This window comes from Lactuca virosa, chromosome 6 (assembly GCF_052849685.1).
Source record: "Lactuca virosa cultivar CGN04683 chromosome 6, Lactuca_virosa_CGN04683_v6, whole genome shotgun sequence".
Taxonomy (NCBI): domain Eukaryota; kingdom Viridiplantae; phylum Streptophyta; class Magnoliopsida; order Asterales; family Asteraceae; genus Lactuca; species Lactuca virosa.
Window position 1 is genome coordinate 256,944,091 of NC_136431.1, and position 20,602 is coordinate 256,964,692.

At 33.8% G+C, this 20,602-nt stretch overlaps 3 protein-coding genes across 5 annotated transcripts; 2 read left to right on the forward strand and 1 right to left on the reverse strand.

Annotated features, from left to right (window-relative positions):
* The first annotated feature begins 2,151 nt into the window (after nt 1-2,151).
* LOC145122808 (WW domain-containing protein) lies at nt 2,152-5,583 on the forward strand. The gene is made up of 14 exons (XM_079058377.1): nt 2,152-2,257; nt 2,549-3,005; nt 3,105-3,139; nt 3,220-3,298; nt 3,394-3,469; nt 3,595-3,678; nt 3,772-3,893; nt 3,996-4,061; nt 4,174-4,333; nt 4,424-4,610; nt 4,694-4,777; nt 4,859-4,975; nt 5,054-5,105; nt 5,207-5,583. Exons 2-14 carry the CDS (start codon nt 2,622-2,624, stop codon nt 5,357-5,359), a joined length of 1,599 nt encoding a protein of 532 aa, XP_078914503.1. The 5' UTR covers nt 2,152-2,257; nt 2,549-2,621; the 3' UTR covers nt 5,360-5,583.
* Nucleotides 5,584-6,566: 983 nt separating this feature from the next.
* LOC145122684 (proteasome subunit beta type-3-A) lies at nt 6,567-8,557 on the forward strand. The gene is made up of 7 exons (XM_079058242.1): nt 6,567-6,699; nt 7,144-7,325; nt 7,461-7,568; nt 7,709-7,798; nt 7,946-8,030; nt 8,169-8,263; nt 8,363-8,557. The coding sequence occupies exons 1-7, from the start codon at nt 6,694-6,696 to the stop codon at nt 8,409-8,411; spliced, it is 615 nt and encodes a 204-aa protein (XP_078914368.1). The 5' UTR covers nt 6,567-6,693; the 3' UTR covers nt 8,412-8,557.
* A 3,972-nt stretch (nt 8,558-12,529) lies between these two features.
* On the reverse strand, nt 12,530-18,253 carry LOC145119770 (ubinuclein-1-like). Of its 3 annotated transcripts, none has more exons than XM_079055497.1 (13): nt 17,754-18,253; nt 17,213-17,299; nt 17,034-17,126; nt 16,864-16,940; nt 16,198-16,759; nt 14,436-14,538; nt 14,250-14,359; nt 14,090-14,176; nt 13,892-14,017; nt 13,602-13,736; nt 13,464-13,514; nt 13,254-13,352; nt 12,530-13,152 (listed from the first exon to the last, which is right to left on the reverse strand). In XM_079055497.1, the coding sequence occupies exons 1-13, from the start codon at nt 18,015-18,017 to the stop codon at nt 12,760-12,762; spliced, it is 2,187 nt and encodes a 728-aa protein (XP_078911623.1). In that variant the 5' UTR covers nt 18,018-18,253; the 3' UTR covers nt 12,530-12,759. The 3 variants fall into 3 exon arrangements, with proteins under 3 accessions (XP_078911623.1, XP_078911621.1, XP_078911622.1); XM_079055495.1 differs by having other exon boundaries at nt 14,436-14,544; XM_079055496.1 differs by having other exon boundaries at nt 14,436-14,541; nt 17,754-18,252.
* Between the last annotated feature and the right edge of the window lie 2,349 nt (nt 18,254-20,602).

Consider the following 20,602-nt stretch of genomic DNA (forward strand, 5'->3'; position numbering starts at 1 on the left):
CTTGGAGAATTGACTAATGATTTATAGTGAGTATATTGATTATCTATATGCTTATCCTTGGTAAAACATTATCCATATTTTGGAATTGTAAAGAATCATATGTAACATTCCCTTCTGACATGAATCACAATATTGTCCTCTTTGATCTCTCGACACGAAAACTTCCCGGTGGGTCACCCATCTTAGATTGCTTTCGCCTAGGCACGCTTAATTGAAGAGTTCTTATGGGATTTATTGCCTTCACGACTTTAAAACAAGTTGTGACAGGAAATGTATCCACACCCCATACAAGGAATACTTAAAACTCATTCTAAGTAGCCACCCACATGTTATGATGGGATATGATGTATTATTTATTTTATAATGAAGGAGTCAAGGTGGTGGCTACTTGTGCATGATCCCTCATCGGTTGGGAAAGAGGAGTAAGCATCCTTATAAGGGGTGTAGATACATTTAATGTCACAACACGTTTTAAAGTCGTGAGGGCAATAGATCACATAAGAACTTTGCAGTTAAGTGTTCCTAGGCGAGAGCAATGCCAAGATGGGTGACCCATTGAGAAGTTTTCATGTCAGGAGCCCAAAGCGTATAATATTGTGATACGTCCCATTGGGGAGTATTACAAATGTTATTAGAAGCTAGGACATGGGTTCGATGTGTTCAACAGAAACGTCAAACCATGTAAAGGGGGTGAAGTTGGGTGGCTACCTGCAATTGATCCCACCTTGATTGGGAAGAATAACTAAGCATTCCTTATAAGAGGTGTCAATACTTCTCTGTTACAACGCGTCTTAAATTTGTGAGGGCAGCATATCCCATAAAAACTTTGCGGTTAAGCGTTCTCAGAAGAGAGCAATACTAAGATTGATGGCCCACCGAAAAGTTTTCGTGTCGGGTGGACCAAAGCGGTCAATATTATGAAACATGACTGATGGGATGTATTGTTACATTCATGTCCAGATGGAATAAAACATTTTTAAAAGATATAAAAACTTAGATGGAAGGATATTGACCGTTTGTTCCTTCCTTTTCTGATTTTGTGCACAAAATCATTATAGGATGTAATAAATTCTTAATTTATTAATAATTACTAAGAGAGTCTCCCATGCATGAGTCTTGTCTTATTGTATTTGCCAACAAGATTTTTCACTAATAAATTAATATAAATAAATAATAAAAAAATCTTTTTACTACAATACATGTAAATTTATTAAAAGTTGTTTTTATGTTTTGAGAATGACTTGTAGAATAAAAATTGCTTAAAAGGTTTTTTTTTTTTTTTGAAAGTCATAATTCTTTAAATGGCCTATTAAAAAGGTAAAAAGCTTTTTAAAAAACTTATATTGGAGATGTTCTAATAATAATACTGATAATCTTAATAGTAATAATAATTATAATTTAAAAAAAAATCCATATTGACGCCACATGGATGAAGATGGGTTAAAATTTCCTATTTGATATGTTACGTAAATTGGTAACATCTACTCTAATAAACGAAAGTTTTTTTGTCACATGTCTTATTCTCATTCATTTGGACACATAACATTTTCTAGAATTTTTAAATTTTCTATTTTTTATTTGTCATTTTATTGTATTTTTAATTTTATTAAATTAAAATTCCATATTTAATATGTAAAGTAATATATACGTAAGGTATTTATTAGAATTTGTTTATATATGTAATTATTCAATACATTAAAGCCTCATTAATTTTAATAATTCAAAACTTTTCTCATTTTTCTTATAAATTCAAACTTTTCAAATTGTTAAAATTTCATATTTATTTTTTTTTAAATAAATCCATGTAATACATGGGTCTGACACCAAGTATTCAACATGTTATAGTTGGTCCAAATAGTCATGTCATATATAAACAGGTAACTCATTCAATATGTTATAATATGTCCAAATAACTAAACTGTTATATTTTTTTCTATAAAGTCTAATTTAACATTTTTTAATTCTGAATTGATAAAAACTTTAATGACCAATTTATCGATACCCTTTACATAAAGTTTTACGTAGGTAGGAAGTGTTGACATATACTTTAGTTTTAGCCGTCAGGGACCATAAAAAATGAAATCTTTAGAAGGAGCCTTATCTTGCACTTTGGGTATTTTACAGGGGCCAATATTGCAATTTACGAAAGGAACAAATTGTCTCGTCGGCGATTTCTTTTCTGAGTACAAATTCTGCCGCAAAATTACCCGAAGAATTCCAACCGGAATTTCTCTTGCTTCCCGCAATCGGCATCCAGGTATTTGTTGCGTATCAACTCTTTCAATAAATATTAGTTTACGTTCATAATTGTTTCGAAATCTCGTAGTATAACTCCCTAACGAACTAATTTGAAAATCATCAAATGTTTATTTCTCTCCTAGGGTTTTGGACTGTGGTTGATGCTGGGGTATTGAGTAGTAACGTTGAATGAATTAGATATTGAAATTAGAGTTGCTTGTATTTTGTGAATGTTTCTCTTATAGTATATTTACGCATGTCTTGTTTTCTGCAAGAAAGTGATAAACTTTTTCTTGACGATGTTTCTCAGGTGAATTCTGCTTTATTGCTACCTCAATGTGCTGAAGAACTCTGTCGTACACTCATACTAACCTCTGAAGTTCATGGCTAACAACTACGAAGAACCTCTCCCACCTGGTGTGCAGTGCTTACCAAATTCTTCACCACAGTTAGTCTCTTCAAATCAATCGGCTCATCATCCTCCTCCATCTTTCCAAAATTTTGTTAATGGTCACCAGCAATATGGTTACCCTATTCACCCTTCTAATGTGGCCCACACTCCTCCCTCTGGAAACTTCCATCCACAGTATAGTTCACCTCAACAAGCACTGTATGCACCTCCATTATCTTCTCAGTTTCCCACTCCCTTCAATGCCACTATTGGCTCTGAAACTTCTCAGATAACTGGAGCTTCAAATGGAGAGCAGCATTTGGGAAATTCCACTGACATCGAAACTGCAGCCCAGGATGCTGTGCTACGTGAACAAGTATTGCCAAATATACCCTTTTACTTTACTCTCTTCTTTTTCGTATTATCATTCTATGGTTCTTTTACTGATTCAGGAACAATTTGATTGTATTTTCAGGATATTGTGATGCAGAAAGTCATAGTTGATCAAAGGTATAATTTATTGTTTTCTTTTAACTTGTGATAACCATGTGGAAAGAATCATAATGTTAAAATGGTATTTTGTGAACTAGAGAAGCAAGGGCTGCAGGTGGATCACATGAAGAGAACTCAGACATCTTTGCAGGACGCCATGATCCTAATGCTATAAAGGTGTTTACATCAACAAGATTAAGATTTTATAGTTAGCATTCTAATATTCTATGCAAATGATTCAGTAAATTTTTTATTCAAACCTCTTTACATAGGAACATCTGTTAAAGATAACAACAGATCATCGGTCTCAGATGGCATTAAAGCGTGGAAAACCAGCCTCTTCAGAAGGTAAGTTCAGTAGTTTACTTTTTTCTTGTCCATTTTCTTACCAATGTTCAAACCAATTCTTATAGTGATAAAAATAAATATATAAACTCTTTGGAGTTAACTCTAAGTATTTACATTGGTTGTAGGTAATGTGGAAATTGGGAATGGGTATGGAGTACCTGGTGGAGGTGCTTATTATGGTGCTTTAAAGCCAGACACTTTATCATCTGGTAAGCTAATGATGAAACTAAGGGAATAATATGCATCTTTTTACCATTTTTATATATCTACCTCTACAAATTTCTTATCTTTTTTAACCACAGAAAGCAATGGCAATGAAAAACACGAATCAGGCCAAAACATTTCTGAACAACCTAATGATTTGCCTGAGTTCCTCAAGCAAAAGCTGAAAGCTAGGGGAATTCTAAAAGACGAGTCTGATAATGTAATTTGGTCTCTTATCTTTTTCTTTTCTTTATAAATATACTTTTTCCCTATACGTATAATGATTTATTCTTTATTGTCTTCTTCCTACCTTATATTGCAGAAGTTGAATAATCAAGTCAAGCAATCACCTGAAGTCATGGCACCTTCTACATTGCCACCAGGATGGGTGAGTGTTAAACACAAGAAATAGCAATGTACTTTGAAAAATTCAGATATTTCTATTTCTGCATTTTATTAAAATAAACAAATGGATGTAAATACGTTGCTATTTCTTGCAGATTGAATCTAGGGACCCCACAAGTGGCTGTGTCTTTTATTACAATGAAAAGTCTGGAAAAAGTCAATGGGAAAAACCTGTTGGAACATCCTTAAACTCACAGCCAGCATCACCTTCTTTCCTTCTAGAAGATTGGCAAGAGGTACTTGATGAGACAAGTGGTATGTCATATGATAACATAATAAATCTTCCTTCTTGTATTTAAACTTTCTAAATATTACAACTTACTAGTATTATTTTGTTTTAAACAGGTTGTAAATATTACTACAACTCAAAAACCAACGTATCACAGTGGGAACACCCACAGAAGAAAGCAGCAGCAGCCTTGAGTCAACAAGTCAACGTGGTGGAGTCAGTAGATATAAAGAAATGCTGCGGATGTGGTGGGTGGGGGGTAGGGCTTGTACAGTCATGGGGGTATTGTTGTCATTGCACACGGTACTTGTCTCACATTTATCATGTTTGATTTCAAAGTTTTATTTTTTATAATAATAATAATTATAGTTTGTTTTTGTAATTAGGGTTCTCAACCTTCCGGAATCTCAATACCTGTCTATGATTGCAGCAAGTCAACATCAAGCTTCCAATGATGCAACTAAGTCAAGGTATTATATATTTATATCTTTCTCAAATTCTAGCTTATTTAAGTGATAATTATATATATATTTAAATCTTTGGATTTGTAGGAAACCCCCTTCAGGAAAAGGGAATAAAAAAGAGGGAAAGAAACGTGGTTTTGCTGAGGATGATGAGGTGGATCCTATGGATCCAAGTGCATATTCAGATGCCCCTCGTGGTGGCTGGTATGATTAATTATAATAATAATAAAAATAAAAATAATTATAATAATAATGGTAATAATCTGTGTTGCTTATTTTTAGGGTGGTTGGGCTGAAAGGAGTACAGCCACGAGCTGCAGATACAACTGCAACGGTATGGTTTTGTTATACTTGTTGGTTCCATTTTTGCCCCTGAAGTTTTTTTTTATTACATTTTTTAATGAATAAAATAAAATATATGAGTTTCATTTTCAGGGGCCTCTGTTTCAGCAGCGACCTTATCCATCACCAGGTGCTGTGTTAAGGAAAAATGCAGAAATAGCTTCACAGAGGAAGAAACCGGGTTCTAATTATGCACCAATATCCAAAAGAGGAGATGGGAGTGACGGCCTTGGAGATGCTGATTGAAAAATAAATTTAACTTTTTTTTTTTATTGTAAAATTCAATTTTGCAACTTTATTTTTATGAGTTTTGGGTTTTTAGTTTTTTAAACTGGTTGGTTCTTTTAGCTTCAATCCATAGATATACTTGTACATCAACTGTATTTTTCAATAGGTTGTATTGTGTTTGACATAATAGGCGAAAATTGCTTCTTTTTTTGTTCCATTTAAAAAGATGAAAATTGCAATTATTTTGACAAGTTCAAAGGTCAATATATCTACTGCACAAATAAGTAGAAAAAAGGTAATTTCAAAACAAGAAGAGCCATAAATATATTGCAGTTATAAATGGACAGAATTCATATGTCTATCTTTTTACAACAATATTTGATTTATATTATTACACATTAAGGGAGGATGTAAATCATGCTTGTGTTGGGGTGTTTGGATATGTTTTGTGTTGTTTGACAAAATATATTATGATTTTTTTTAAGATAAAGTAATCAAAAATTGTTGTAAAAAAAATTAATCTTTAGTTGTGACTGTATGAGAAGATGAATGTCATTGTGTGTTGTTGAAAAAATGGAATTTTTAGTTGTGATCATATGAAGAATCACAAAAAGTGATGGGAATGGATAGTCATATGAATCAACTGATTGTGATTATAAGAAAAGAAAATGTCACAAGTTCTAAATAATGGGAAGTTAATATCATTGTGTAATCGTTTAATGAGAATGCAAGGGCAGATAGGTCTTTTTCACTATGGTCAAACATCCTTCCAAAATTACAACTCTAACTGTACACAATTTTATTTTACATGATATCTCAAGAGAACTTGTTTTTATGTTTGAAATGATTTTGAGACATTTTAAATTAGTTTTGATAAAAGAAAACAAGATGGAAATATAAAGATGATGAAACATAATCCAAACATAAACATGGTAAGCAATTTGATTAAAAAGAAATATATTAATATATAGGATATAAGATGATTGATCATTATTTGTTGGTTCGAATTTTACTTTAAATCATATAAATTTGCTATTAATATATTTTTAAATTAATTGTTCTTAAGAATTTTTTTCTTAATTAGTTTACATCCATATTTTTAGTTAAATAATAATAATAATAATTCAATACTAATATTTTTTATTTCTAAATTTAAATATTTTTGTTTTATTTTGATTTACTCATATAATAACTCAAATTCTAAGGGTCTCTTTTGTAAAATTTTTATAATTTGAAGGGTAGCCGGTCCTCCAAGCTACTCACTTTTTCATAAAGCCTCCGAGGTGAAGAACTCTCCGATCTGCTACACAAAATCCTCTTTCAATTTCACCAAATCATCTTCTCCCCTTTCGATGTCGGTAAGCTCTCTTCTTTACAAACGCATTACTCGTTTCAATATGTAATTTACAGAACAAAAGCCTCTTATTCTCATGGGTAGGAAACCGTCCTATTAATCACTTCGATTCCTTCTTATATATGCACAGAAATTTCTTCTGAATTTATCTGAAATAACGAGTCTGTCAATTCGGTAGATGTAACAGATGATGAATCGTTTCTTTTTTACCTCTGTCACTCTAACTCTGTTCTTCGCTTTTAATCATCCTGGTATCCGTCATGTAGTTTCATCGATTTCGAATTGGTATTTCGCCATTACTCTTATTTGTGAAAATGTTTGTATAGCCAAAAAAAAATTGTTTAAGTTGACTCATTGACTACTCTAATGTGGATCAAATGCTTTGAAGCCCTAATTTTCTTAGGTTGTTAAAATCCGACTTACAGATTAATCTGTTTTGTTGTTCCAGATTTTTGAGTATAATGGAAGCGCTCTGGTGGCCATGGTCGGAAAAAATTGCTTTGCTATCGCCAGTGATAGGAGACTAGGGGTCCAGCTTCAAACTATAGCAACTGATTTCCAAAGAATTTTCAAGATCCATGATAAGCTCTTTCTGGGTCTCTCTGGTCTTGGCTCTGATGCTCAAACACTGTAAGCATCCTTCAAAGTCCTTGATTTAGCGTTTCTCAATAACAACTGATCTTGTTATTCTCAAACCCTAGCCCTTTGATCATGACACCTTATATAAGACGAAGCTTATGTTTTCATGATGTTATCTTATTGTAGTCATCAGCGACTTGTGTTTCGCCACAAACTATATCAACTTCGGGAAGAAAGAGATATGAAGCCTGAAACTTTTGCTAGTCTTGTCTCTGCTGTTCTGTATGAGAAAAGGTTAGAATATATAACTGTAAATGAATTAATTACTTAACTCCTAAAAAAATTCCATCTTATGAGTTGTTACAACATTTAGCTTACTAAAATTATATAATTGTTAGATTAATTGGATTTATTTAAGCTTATATTGTGTGTAGGTTTGGTCCTTATTTCTGTCAACCTGTGATTGCTGGATTGGGAGATGATGACAAGCCATTTATTTGCACAATGGACTCGATTGGAGCAAAGTAGGTCTACTTTTTATACATCTGTTCTGTTTTTAGTCATACTTTGATAAATGTTAAGACTCTTGAAAAGTTATTTTCTTTTTCTTTGAAATGGTAAATTGGAGACACACATTAATTTGTTATTTTTTTTGGGGAAATGAATGATAGAGAGCTTGCAAAAGATTTTGTGGTGGCTGGAACAGCTTCAGAGTCTCTTTATGGTGCTTGTGAGTCAATGTTCAAGCCTGACATGGTACGTTTCTTTATTCTTTATATATCTTTATGCTGTCAATAAGTTTGACATTTAAAAGTTATTTGAGAAAATGATGTTACTTTTATGGTGTTTTATATTTTTCAAATATGATGTAATTGTTTGTTATATATGATGCAGGAACATGAAGAGCTGTTTGAGACCATCTCCCAAGCTCTTTTATCATCTGTAGACCGTGATTGTTTGAGTGGTTGGGGAGGACATGTGTACCTTGTGTAAGTTCTTACATCTTTTTATATATTAAATATATTTATTTTTATAATATAAGAGTGTAAGGCATTGATATGGTGTATGGTTTTTGGTTTTTGGTGCAGTACACCAACTGAAGTGACTGAAAGAATCTTGAAAGGAAGAATGGATTAGGGTTTTCTTTATCAAAAAAATCATATTTAGCCCTTGAACCTTTTGGATTTTGTTTGTATTCGGTGGCTTATTTTAAAAGGTGGTTTTGTGCACAAGTTAATCGATTTTCAGACTTTTATGCTATTGTTGTGTAACGCTTATCTTCAGTCATTCCTCTCCAAGTATATGCTCTTTTTAAGTGCAATTTTATATGCATTTCTCATTCAGTCATTGGGTTTTAACAAATTAGCCTTTTTTAAAATCTAAGGATATATGATGATGATTATTTATCTTAATCAGAAATGTGTTAAAATATCTATGAGAGGATTAGAACAGATGAAGTCTCAACTAAGCTCTTCTGTGTTCCTCTTGGTTCTAACTCTTACCTTTTCTGTTTCAATGGCATCATTATCCTCCCTTAATGGTTCAAAAGATTTCATAAGTTGCATACAATCTAACTCAACCAACGTCACCTCCATTTCTCAACACATTTTCACCCCTATCAATGCTTCTTTCCTACCCGTTTGGCAAGTCGCTGTCCAAAACATTAGGCTCCTTAAACCCTCCACTCCTAAGCCCTCTGTCATCGTGACACCTGTGGAAGTAACACTAATCCAAACTACTCTATTCTGCGCCAAGAAATATGGCTATGAGATCAGGATCAGAAGTGGGGGACATGACTTCGAGGGCCTCTCCTACACTTCTGATGTTCCATTTGTAATGATTGATTTCACCAACATGAGGTCTGTACACGTGGACGTAAAAAAACCATACGAATTTTATTCGAAGGAATTTATCAGGGCACAATCGACACATTGCTTCCATTGTTGGACAATACATTTCCAGAGCTGGGTGTTACACGAAAAATTTGTGAAGAAATGACAAGTGTCCAATCAACCGCGGTTTTTTTGGGGATTCCCAAGCTCCACCCCGACTGAACTTATCACAAAACGATCCGCCATATCCAAGCTTAACAACAAAAGTAAATCAAACTATGTCCGGACACCAATCCCCATAAGTGGGCTCAAAAAGATTTGGAGAAGGTTTTTAGAAAGCGATGGATCGGGGCTTTTTGTGATCAATCCTTTAGGCAGGAGGATGGAAGAGTACTCAGAGACAGCAATTCCATATCCTCATAGAGCCGAAGTTGATCTGGAATATTTCTTTAACCACCCACAAAGTATCCCAGTCTTCTAACAACTCATGGGAGTGTGAATGTATTTGGTATTGTAGATAATACTAAAATGGAAAAATATGTTTTTTTTTCTTTTAGTAACAGTAAATGTTAAGTAATTTATATTCTTCATTAACTACTTAGCATAATTATTTTTATGAATCACTGGACTTTTCACTTTTAACGCTTGCATTTTAGTGAGTTATATGACACCAAACAAACTTACAATACAAACTTCTCCATAATATTGTGCAACAATGTCTCAAACTCGCTTCTTATTCTTAGGCTACTCTCATCGGGAGGTTTTGACGAGCCGCTCACTGGATTTTTAAGAAAGAAAAAATTAAAATTGATTTATTTTTGGTGGCCTAGGCCACGGGAGCAACCTAGCTCACCAAAGATCGTGCCCACTTTCCTTATCAATTTTTTGACATGTGTCCATCTTTGAAGTGGTTATTTAATATATATTTTTTTAAAATAAAACATATTATTTTTAAACAAACAAATATTATCTTAATAAAAAACATATAAAAAAAATTACTAAAATATGTAATTTTTATTTCATACCCCATTCCAATTCTTTATATCTAAATCCTTTTTATTTAATTTTATATTTAAATTAATTATTTATTTGTTTTGAAATAAAATATTTAGATTTAATATTTCTATTAGTTTTTAGTAAAATAAAAACAAACATAGATTATATTTATTAAATAAAAATTAGGTTTGGGTTAGGTTGGGTTGCTAGTGAGTATGAATAATTGGATTGGATTGGGTTGCATAGGTGGAAGAGAGAGAAATTAGTTTTTTATAGAAAAATTGGGTTGGGTTGGATTGCTAATGAGGATAGCCTTAGTATTTGAAAAGATTTCTTGGAAATTTGTCCACTAACACTACTACAAAAGGGGCTATTTTGTACATTAATATACTGATAGAAAAAATACATAGATGTTACATATGTGATGATCACAATAAGCAAAATAAGAATACCTATAATATTAGTGATGAGTTTAGAATGGAAAACCACGTGGTTCACTAAAAGTCGGACCGGTTTAAAAAAATGGGTCCAATCGAGTCGGTTCATCAGAAAAATAACTGTTTTAGCATGTATAAAAATTATTGTTGAAATGACTGAGCCCGAATCAGTTATTCTTTAATTTTTTTTACTAAAAGCAACATTCACTTGGTGTTAGTCGGTCTAAATTAGACATTAGCAAGCTTATGTTGTACAAATGTGAAAGAAAAATCATTTATTTATAATAATAATAACTCCTTAACCATTGTTTTCTTCGAGTTAATGTGAGACTACTTAATCTCACTTATGATATGTCTTTTATTGTCTTTAGTTTATATCTTTTTTTTTCCTTTTTTTTTACCAAACACATTAAGTTAGGTCCTTCAAAATATTTAAGATAGGTCCTAAATGTTTTTTTGTATATGATTTGTCATAAACTTTTTAATTTTAGATGGGTCAAGTGACCCGCCTTCCCATAACATAGTCTCGCCACTGCATAATATAAATATAGGCGGAGACCCTTGTGGAGAAAAACCCACAAGACACAACTTTGTATATTAACGAAATTCAACTATAAAGAAAAAAGTTGTATAGTTGAAATCGCTATGGGAGATGAGAGAAAAAAGATGTAATGGAATGAATAAAAATGACATATGTTGACTTTATAGAGGTTGATTAGAAGACCTAAACATACCGTAAAATTATTAATAAATATGAAACAATACTAATAGATAGCTAACTTAAGAGTCAAGCAAATAAAACATCATAAAACAAATTAAAATAAGTAAAATATTGCTTAAAAGGAAAGTACTATGTTTATGTAGCACGATCTAATGCAACACTATCTTATAAATAAATAAAAAAAAAGGGACCTCCAAACTTCAAAAGCTACTAAGGACCAAACTCTATCCAATGGCATAGATGAAAAAACATGGTGATTTATCCAAATCACCCTATTTTCATCTGATGCAAACATTCAACTCAGCATAAGTAACTCAAAGATATTTGAAATATTTAAATACATTAAAAACCATAACATGCTCTCGAATGCACTCACGAACTAAATTGGTTGCTTGCTCAAATAAGGTTTTATCCGCAACCATACGTTTCAAATTTTCAGTCTACGATCCAATATAACTCTATCCAACACCTTACAAACAATACTCGGAAAGTTATTCAAAAGACCTTTTGAAACAAGAAACATGTCAAGTTTACTCATTTTAGCACCGTTAGCACTAACTCAAGTAAAAGAGAAACCACACATGGACACATCACAAAGCTTTGTGTTGTCGATAAAATAATTAAAATCATTTGCATTGTAGACCACATTAAACTCACCAAAAACAATATTAGACGTTGGATGAGACTGCATAAAGACGTCAAGTAAATCCACAAACTTCTCTTATCCACTTCACTTTGAAGAGAATAAATGTCATCCATAAAGCATTTAACCTTACAAAACACCCATTCGCCTTCTATTCTTATCATGTTTTCGGTATAAAACAATTAAGACTTAATAAAAATTGAGGGAACCCAAAGAGAAACAATACCACCAAACAAACCCTTTGAATTAAGTTTGCAAAATTAAACTAATAGTTTCCCCAAAGACTTTAAATCATAAACAAATCAAATCTAGTCATACGTGTTTCCTTGATACCAAGAAAATGTATACCATGCTTATTACACAAATTCATGATATTCCTCTGTTTCATCTCGTTACTAATTCCACAAGCGTATATTGACAGTTATATTCATTGATCACCCAAGTTCACACCCATACTATTTAAATAATTTGATAAATTATCCTTATTTACTCACATTTAGTGTTGTTCCACACGAACTTCTTGACCACATGTCTCTCTTAAGTGTGGTCATCTCACATGTGCGCAGATCAGATTAATTAATTAATAGTAATAGATGTGTATGTTGATGATATCAAACTCAAAAACAAACAAACAAAAAAATTTAGTTTACCTACTTACACATTAAAATCCAAAAACGCAAAGGAGGGCTACATGGTTTGCATTTGCACAACAAAAACTCTCATATAACTTGCTTGAAATCTATGTTGCCCAAAACAAAAACAAACAAACAAAAAAAAGGTTGTCTATTTAAGTAACCCAACAACATCCTACAACTATCAACTTCCATTTAAGTCAGTAACCTTTAGTTAAGCCATATCAGCTTGGCTTATTCACTGTAGGTTGTGCAGGAATGACTGATTCCGGAGCAGGAGTCACAGATTCCGGAGTCACTTGCTTATACGACTTCCTCTCATGTTGAGTTTGAGCATCCAACTCGGTCTCAGTCTCGGCCTTCTTTTTTGCCTTCTTTTTCGCCAATTCCGATGGCGTTGTGGAGGCGGTTTGATTGCTGGAATTGGCCTTTAACTTGTCGTGTTTTGGGCGGTCTGTGGCGGGAATGTTGGAAGAATTGGGCGGCTTTGTGGTGGTTATTGACCGGATGGGTGCAGCCGAGTCGGTGGCTACCTTATCTGGAGCATGTTGGGCTTCACCAGAAATGGTGTCAGATTTTGACACAAGTAATTTTTTCCTCTTCATCTTCTCCTGCTCCTTTAAACATCAAATTAGGCAAAAACAAAATATAATATAAGTCACTTGATTGGAATCAACAATTGCATTCCTGCCCTGATTCCAAATTACCAAACACTTACCTTCTGCCTGTGTAGTGCTTTTCTCCTATCTTTTGCCCTAACAATTGCTTTCTTGACCCCATGGTTATCCATACAGCCTTTTGGCCAAAATTCTGCAAGCTGCAATACGGACAAAAAAAAAAAAAAAAAACATGTAAATTATGTTTAAACTTTTTCAATTTGAACTGATGTCACCCAAAAGACGAGAATGCCCTCCTCAGCCAAGCTTACCTCTACATAAAGCTTCCTAACTAGGGGAGTTGCATCCTCCACCTCAAGCCCCTATTGAAGAAGTAAATTTGTACAAAGTAAGTTGCTATAAAAAAAGAAACAAAAGTTTTGTTTAGATATAGGTTAAGAATACATTACATCAACAAAAAGATCATAAAGCTCGCAAATCTTGTCCTCTAAAGCATCATCTGGAACATATCTGCTTTTAACAACTTTTTCTTTACTGCTTGTTTCTTGAAAATCATCAGATGATCCTGTTTGCTGCTCAATAACCTGAAATCACATACAATTTATCTGTGTCTGACATGACTAGGAAAAAAGTAAACAGATTTCTGTCCTACCCAAAAATGTGCAACAGAGACTAAATATGCAAAAAGACGTAAATGCCCTCATCATTAAAAAAAATAAAAAAATAAAAAGTACAGTACCTCAGGCTTCATCATTGAGACACGTGCCTTAACCATGTAATCTATTTCCTTCTTTAACTGTTGTACCCTCGCGTCTTTCTCTTCTGTAGCAGATAATCCCATGGTGACCATGTTATGAAGATTTCTCTATTACAAAGTAACACACAAACCAATCAATATTCAATAACAACAAAATAATTAAATAATTAAAGGAAATACCTTCAATGATCTAATTTGTATCAGATGACCAAGGATGCTCATCAAACGATTAAGTAGCTCCTTTGATAGTTTTCCATGAATCGCATGCTACAAATAACACAAAAAATGTAAGATTTTTATATAATAAGAAAAAATACAAGGAAATGTTGGTATTTATTACCGCCAGCCTGGCAACTTTAGCAAGCTTTTGCTTAATTTCAGGAGGCATTCTTCTTTTGACGGCCTGAGCTGAGTTGTCAGCTTCCGGAACCTCCATACTTGGTGGCCTTGCTGTTGTGAGGTCAATATAAATATATATATATATAAGCAATTGGTCAACTATAAAAGGTGATAGAGTCAAACTTACTTTCTGCAACTATCTTCTCCAAATCCCTGATGGCTTTTTCAAGCATCAGATTTGTACTTTTAGGTTTCATGCTTGAACCTTCCTTTCTCACCGTGTGTGTATTCTTCTGCTTGAAAATTATAACATCCAAATCAATAATAAATATATATTAATGGAAATATATTTCTGTCATAAAACGACAATTTTAAGCTTATAATTACCATTTTTGGCAGATCTAATAAGTTCCCACAAAAAGAAGTAACGGACAAATGACTTTAATATTACAGGAAACCAGTTAAATACGGAAGAAAAAAAAACGCAGGAACACGACAAGGAAAAAAGATATTTATAAATAATACCATAAATGTCGAGATTTTTTGTTGATTGTCACTTTTTATATGCTAAGTAGTCAAATACCATGAAGTAAATAAAATCGTATTCAAATGTACCATTGTACTAATGGAAAATACCAAAAATGATATTTTTGTTGAGGACCACAAGGCTAGGCTAAAAAAACATCAATTCGTTTACTGGTTGTGTTTTATAGTTGTTTATTTGAGTTAATTCATGTCAAGTCAATTTAAATATATGTGGATATTTTGGTTATTACTTACACATATAACTCTACTTCTATTCTCATTAAGGGAAGATTCAACTTTTTGTGTTTTATATTTCTTACCTTAGTAATTAGTATCTCTACACTTTTTTTATTATATTTGAGTTATAACACTCAAGATAATATTATTTGAATAATTAAGGTGGATATCGAGGGTTTATTGTTGACATGTGGACTCATGAATCGGGAAATTCTATAAAAGGTCCAAGGCTTATGAGGAAACTTCAATTAATTTACTAATCCGGTTCATTTAATGTGTAGAATAGAAGTAGTTTAAGTACTAGTTTCCTTTCAACTTTTTGTGCTTGTTGTACACTATTTAGCTTCTTACTATTGTCCCCTCTATACTTTAAGCTTTTATTGCTAGTATCTATGTCCTACTTTATTACTAGTATTCTACTTTCAACGTTTGTGTTATCAAATACTATTTTTGTGTTATCCTTATTAAAGTAATAAAGTTAACTGCTTACTAGTGTCCCTTCTTGACTTCCAACTTTATTACTAGTATATGTTTTTCCTTTAGTCACACACCATAGTTTATTCTCTATTGTGGGCCCACATTCTTATGGGACTTGAGTATTGTTCTTGTTACAATTAATGCACATATGATGTCATCGATGTAATAACAACTACTATATGTGAGGGTGGATACTCTAGTTATAACTACTCTTGTTAAGGGTATACTAGTCCTTTACATGTTTCTTGTTTGACAAGTAGTATTAAGGCACACATTGGTTATATATAAAAATGCATTATTCAAATTGTCCATAGTCCATACCAAATTGTCCTAGGCTTAAGAGGAAAGCTACTTATTATATTTCCTTCCCCAAATCAATATATTCAATTGCCCGTATTGCATCAAGGGCTTATTAATAATTGGACTATTGGTATTTGATTTTAACTTCTAAAAGTTAAAAAGAGATTCCTAAAGTAACTAGAAATTTTTAATTGCCCTTTACCCTCTAGGCATTGATATAAAATTACATCAACACCTCAAGGCATAAATTTCGTTAAAGGCTATAGGAATCGTTAACTGATCATGATTTTGTGATGAGAACACATCAAATTTTCCAAACACACTATGCAAGAATCAAGTAAAACAAACATGAAACTACATCAATTGGCATCAAAATAAAACAAGATAAGTTATGGCAAAAGAACATTCACCGGTTGTTGGGGAATCTCAGAAGCCTTCATGTCTACCTGTTGATGAGTTACACTTTTCTCTCTTGGCAAAACCGTTTGATTCACCTCTTCTAAGTTGTTAACCAATTGTCCATGAGATTTCAACTGCACACCAGCACCCTTCTCATTGACCCTCTGACTCGAAATTGCAGAAGAGGGACTTCCATCTTTCAATTTGGTAGCAACTTTTTTGGATTGGAGAACTCCAGCTTTATTCTTTACTTTAGCTTCACCATCCATAATCTTTATTGGAGAAGGGTCCATTATACTTTTAGGGTCAGCAGGTTTCTTTACAACAGTTCCAAGTGCTATTATTGGACTCTGGTATTTCACATCGTCATTGTGTACAGTTGGTAAAGTTGTACTACGAGATGGAGTAGGGGCGTTTTTGTCTATTGGCACCACTACCTTCCTAGATTCCTTCTTATTAACTTTCATATGTTTATTTGGTGCATTCCCATCATTGCTTCCACTATCACCTTTTGTTGAATCCTTTATTCTCCTCTTTTTCGGTTGCTCAGTTGGCAACACTGCAGGCTCGTTTCTATCAAGATAAATAGATCCAAATAAGAAAAGAAAAGAAAACAGGAATAAAAAAGAGTAAGGGTGTCATGTGAAAAGGAAAGGGATCTTAAGATAGAAACTGACGTGCGCTCTAACTTCCCACGATTGACAAAGAATCCATCATGCTTTATTGCTGAATTATCAACCTGAAAATATTCATCCTGAAGAGCAAAAAAAAGGTAATGATAAGTTATTTCCTATCTCCATTCAAACAGAAGTGGGCTCCAAAAGTTATAAGTAGTAGCTTCACTAACCAGTTCAGTGTCATCTATGAATGAATCTTCTGTGTCATACTCATCATCATCAGGAACATCATTGAGATCTTCCTCATCGCTGCTGTTCTTACCCTGAATGTATAGATTGTAGCATCATCAAGATTCAAGACAATGACATGAAAAATCCAAGTTCATAGTGTAATGAATATATTCCACACCATATATAAGCGTTCAATCTTCTCAATGACAGCACTAAAACGACTACCAGTTGGTCCATCATTGGCTTCATTTTCAGCAGCATCTCCCTACAAAAGTCAAAACATTTATCAAAGCCTGATTGCTGCTGGAATAAATGAAAGTGATGAGAAGATGAAGATGTTCTTTGGTATAGGTTTGTATCTGTAAAGCTACAAATAAATTATGTTCCTAAAAATTGCTGATACTACAGAAATGTTAGCAGCAATTAATTCCCACCATCCCAAACATTTTTTCACTTAACTTCAAACAAAACCCTACATTGAAAAGATAAATACAGAAACTGTTTATGTAAAGTTGTAACAATTAAATTGCATGATCTTCGAATTTTAAGAAAAACAACTTGACTGATAATTAAAGAATAAGCAGGAAATAGCTCGTGATTGAGCTTAAATGCTATAAATGGACAACTTTCGATAGAAACCCTACTTTATTCTAATTACCCCAAATTGGAACCGAAGTAACAATTTGATTGTGAATTTTGACAAGGTTACGTAAACATACAGAAGGTGGAGCAATGCGAGAATCGAGAGCAGGGTTAACAGCAACGGGAAGAGGAACAGGAGGAGCAGATACAGTAGGCGATTTGTTCTCGATATTATTCTTGGCAGCCTTATTGGCGTCCTTGACAAGCTTCTTCCACGACACAATTGTCGTCTCTCCAGGCCTCAGCTCCACCTCAAACCTCTGCCGCCCACCGCCACATAATAATGTCGAAGAAGATGATGATGCCGCACCACCAACACCTCCCCCGCTTCCTTCCTCCATCGACAATCCCGCAAGTAAATTATAATACGTTCACAGAGACTTTACATACATACATTTAGAGTGGTTTTATGTGTGAAATTGGATTGATGTAAACCCTAGAAGAGAGAAATTTGTGAAATTTTGATGCTTGGATTCGACGATTCGGCTAGGCGCTAACAAATTAAATCTAAATTTTTTCCCTTTGTGTTGTAAATCTATAATTTCGACTCATGGAAGACAAGACACAAAGGATATGTACGGAGGGGTTACATTTGTCTCCTTCCTCAATATAACCCATTCCATCAGTCATTACTGTGGCCCACATACCGCAGCCCAAGCCCAGATTTCTATGTACTTACGGTTAGGACTTAGGAGTTACTAGTTAGGCTTTAAGGCTTATGAGATAGCTCGGGCGCCGAGCTTGGTGAGTTTCGTTATCCTTCTTCATCCCTTTTTTTCTCGACAAAACTAGTCCTTTCGACAGGATCTAAAAAGTTTTTAACTTGCATGACAGGTTTAAAATCAAAGTTTTTTTTTGGTTTTTGGTCTCTGATACACTTGAAAAATCGATTTTACCCTTTTCATTTTTTTCTATTTTCTTTATTTAATTTGGTATTTAAATAATTAAATAAACTAAAATCTCTCTCTCTTTCTCTCTCTCACCCACAACCCAATCACCAACTTCATCTTCTCTAGTGTTTCTTCACATCTACCTCCATAGAAAAATCCACACATTGGGACTACCATCTGCATCAAATGAAACCAAAATTGATGATAATACATACCTTCATTAAAATCGCCTTCCACCCCATTACCGGAAATGCTACCAGAACCCCAAATCTAACGCCATCGCCGCCATCATTTGGGATAAATCAATCGCAGGAAGCAACGACAGTGTTCATCACTCTCCTCCTCGTTGATCTTTGAATATCAGATCGATGGCCCTGTATCCCTGGAACGTTGTTTCCTATATCAACTTCATGGTTCAACCTTCAAAGTATCTGGGTTTGAACCTTCATCATCTGGGTTTCAAAATTCTAATCGATTCAACAAGCCTATTATTGTTTTAATCGTGTAAATCGAGGTGGGATTTGAAGTCAGGTGGTAGATTCTTTTTAATTTCAGTTATCATGCTTAGATTTGAGTTAGAATTGCAGGTTAGATTTTAAGTTTAAGCTCTTGTTTTTTATTTGAGGTTAGAATTAGATTTCAACAATGGTGGTGGATGTCGTGATTGGTTGTTGTTGGCGGAGGTGAACTATGGTGTTTGTTGGAGGTGAACAATGGTCCTGTTCAGATGCGAACGGTTGCCAGAGATGGTTGAAAAGAGGTTGTCGGAGGAGGTGAACGATAGAGAGGAAGGGGATTATGGGTAATGGTGGAACCATATATGGAGATGGCAGACGGTGGTAGTGGCTGACTAAGGTGGTAACGGACGGTGGTGGAAGCAGACGTTGGTCAAAGGGTGGTGGTGGTAGCGAACGGTGGTCAAAGGATGGTGGTTGTGGAAGATATTCTTAAGTTCATGAATATGTTCTTGAGTGTTCTTGAGATTATGAAGATGTGTTCTTGAGATTATGAAGGTGTTCTTGGGTGTTGGGAGAGAGAGGGGGGTGAGATTTTAGTTTTTGTTTTTTATTTTTAATTATTTAAATACCAAATTAAATAAAGAAAATAAAAAAAGAAATGACAAGGGTAAAATAGACTTTTCAAGTGTATCAGGGACCAAAAACCCAGAAAAACCTTGATTTTGGATCTGTCATGCAAGTTTAAAACTTTTTGGACTTTATCCAAAGATTTTTATAAACCACAAAGACTAAATGTGCAGTTTTGTCCTTTTTTCTTCTATTCACCGTTGTTGCATTCTATCACGAAACATATTTTTTTTTATATCAACAAACAAACATATAACTTTCTCAAATTTCACTACAAATAGAAATGGTTCTATCACGAAAAACACCACCTCGTCATGTCGCATCACTTTACGACATTTTCTAAACTGAACCACAACCATATTACCCACGTATGTAATCACCTCGTACGCCAATATGTTTAACGTCATAGGGTACACAATTTTACTTGTCACCAAGATATATTTTCCAAAAACCCCTAAAATCTTAACCCCTACCATCATCTATATCACAACCCCAAGTGTCACCCTATTTTGCAAGCACAAAATGATGAAGATGTGGTGGTGCTTCAAACACAATCGGAACGGAAACCTATCCAGAGGGAAAGGGAAAAAAATTGAAAGCAAACTTAAGTGGTCCGACTCCTCTTAGAAAGTGGACTCAAGATGAAGAGGAGGCATTGGTAATCGCCTACATCGCCTCTACGGAGGTTCCGAAAGACGAAAAGCTCAAAAATCGGATAAATTTTGGAACAATGTCGAAGAAAAATTCTATGTGGGGATGGAGGTCAAATCATATCAGTCGAAACACCAAATTAGTACAAAATGGAAGTATTTGAACTTGAAAATGTCAAATTTTACCGAAATATACAACAATTTATCGTCAACCTAAAAAAGCGAGGAAAGTGACAATATGATCTTCAATAAGGGTCTAGATGAGTATTGTTTAACAAGCAAAGGGTTAATTTTTTCGCGG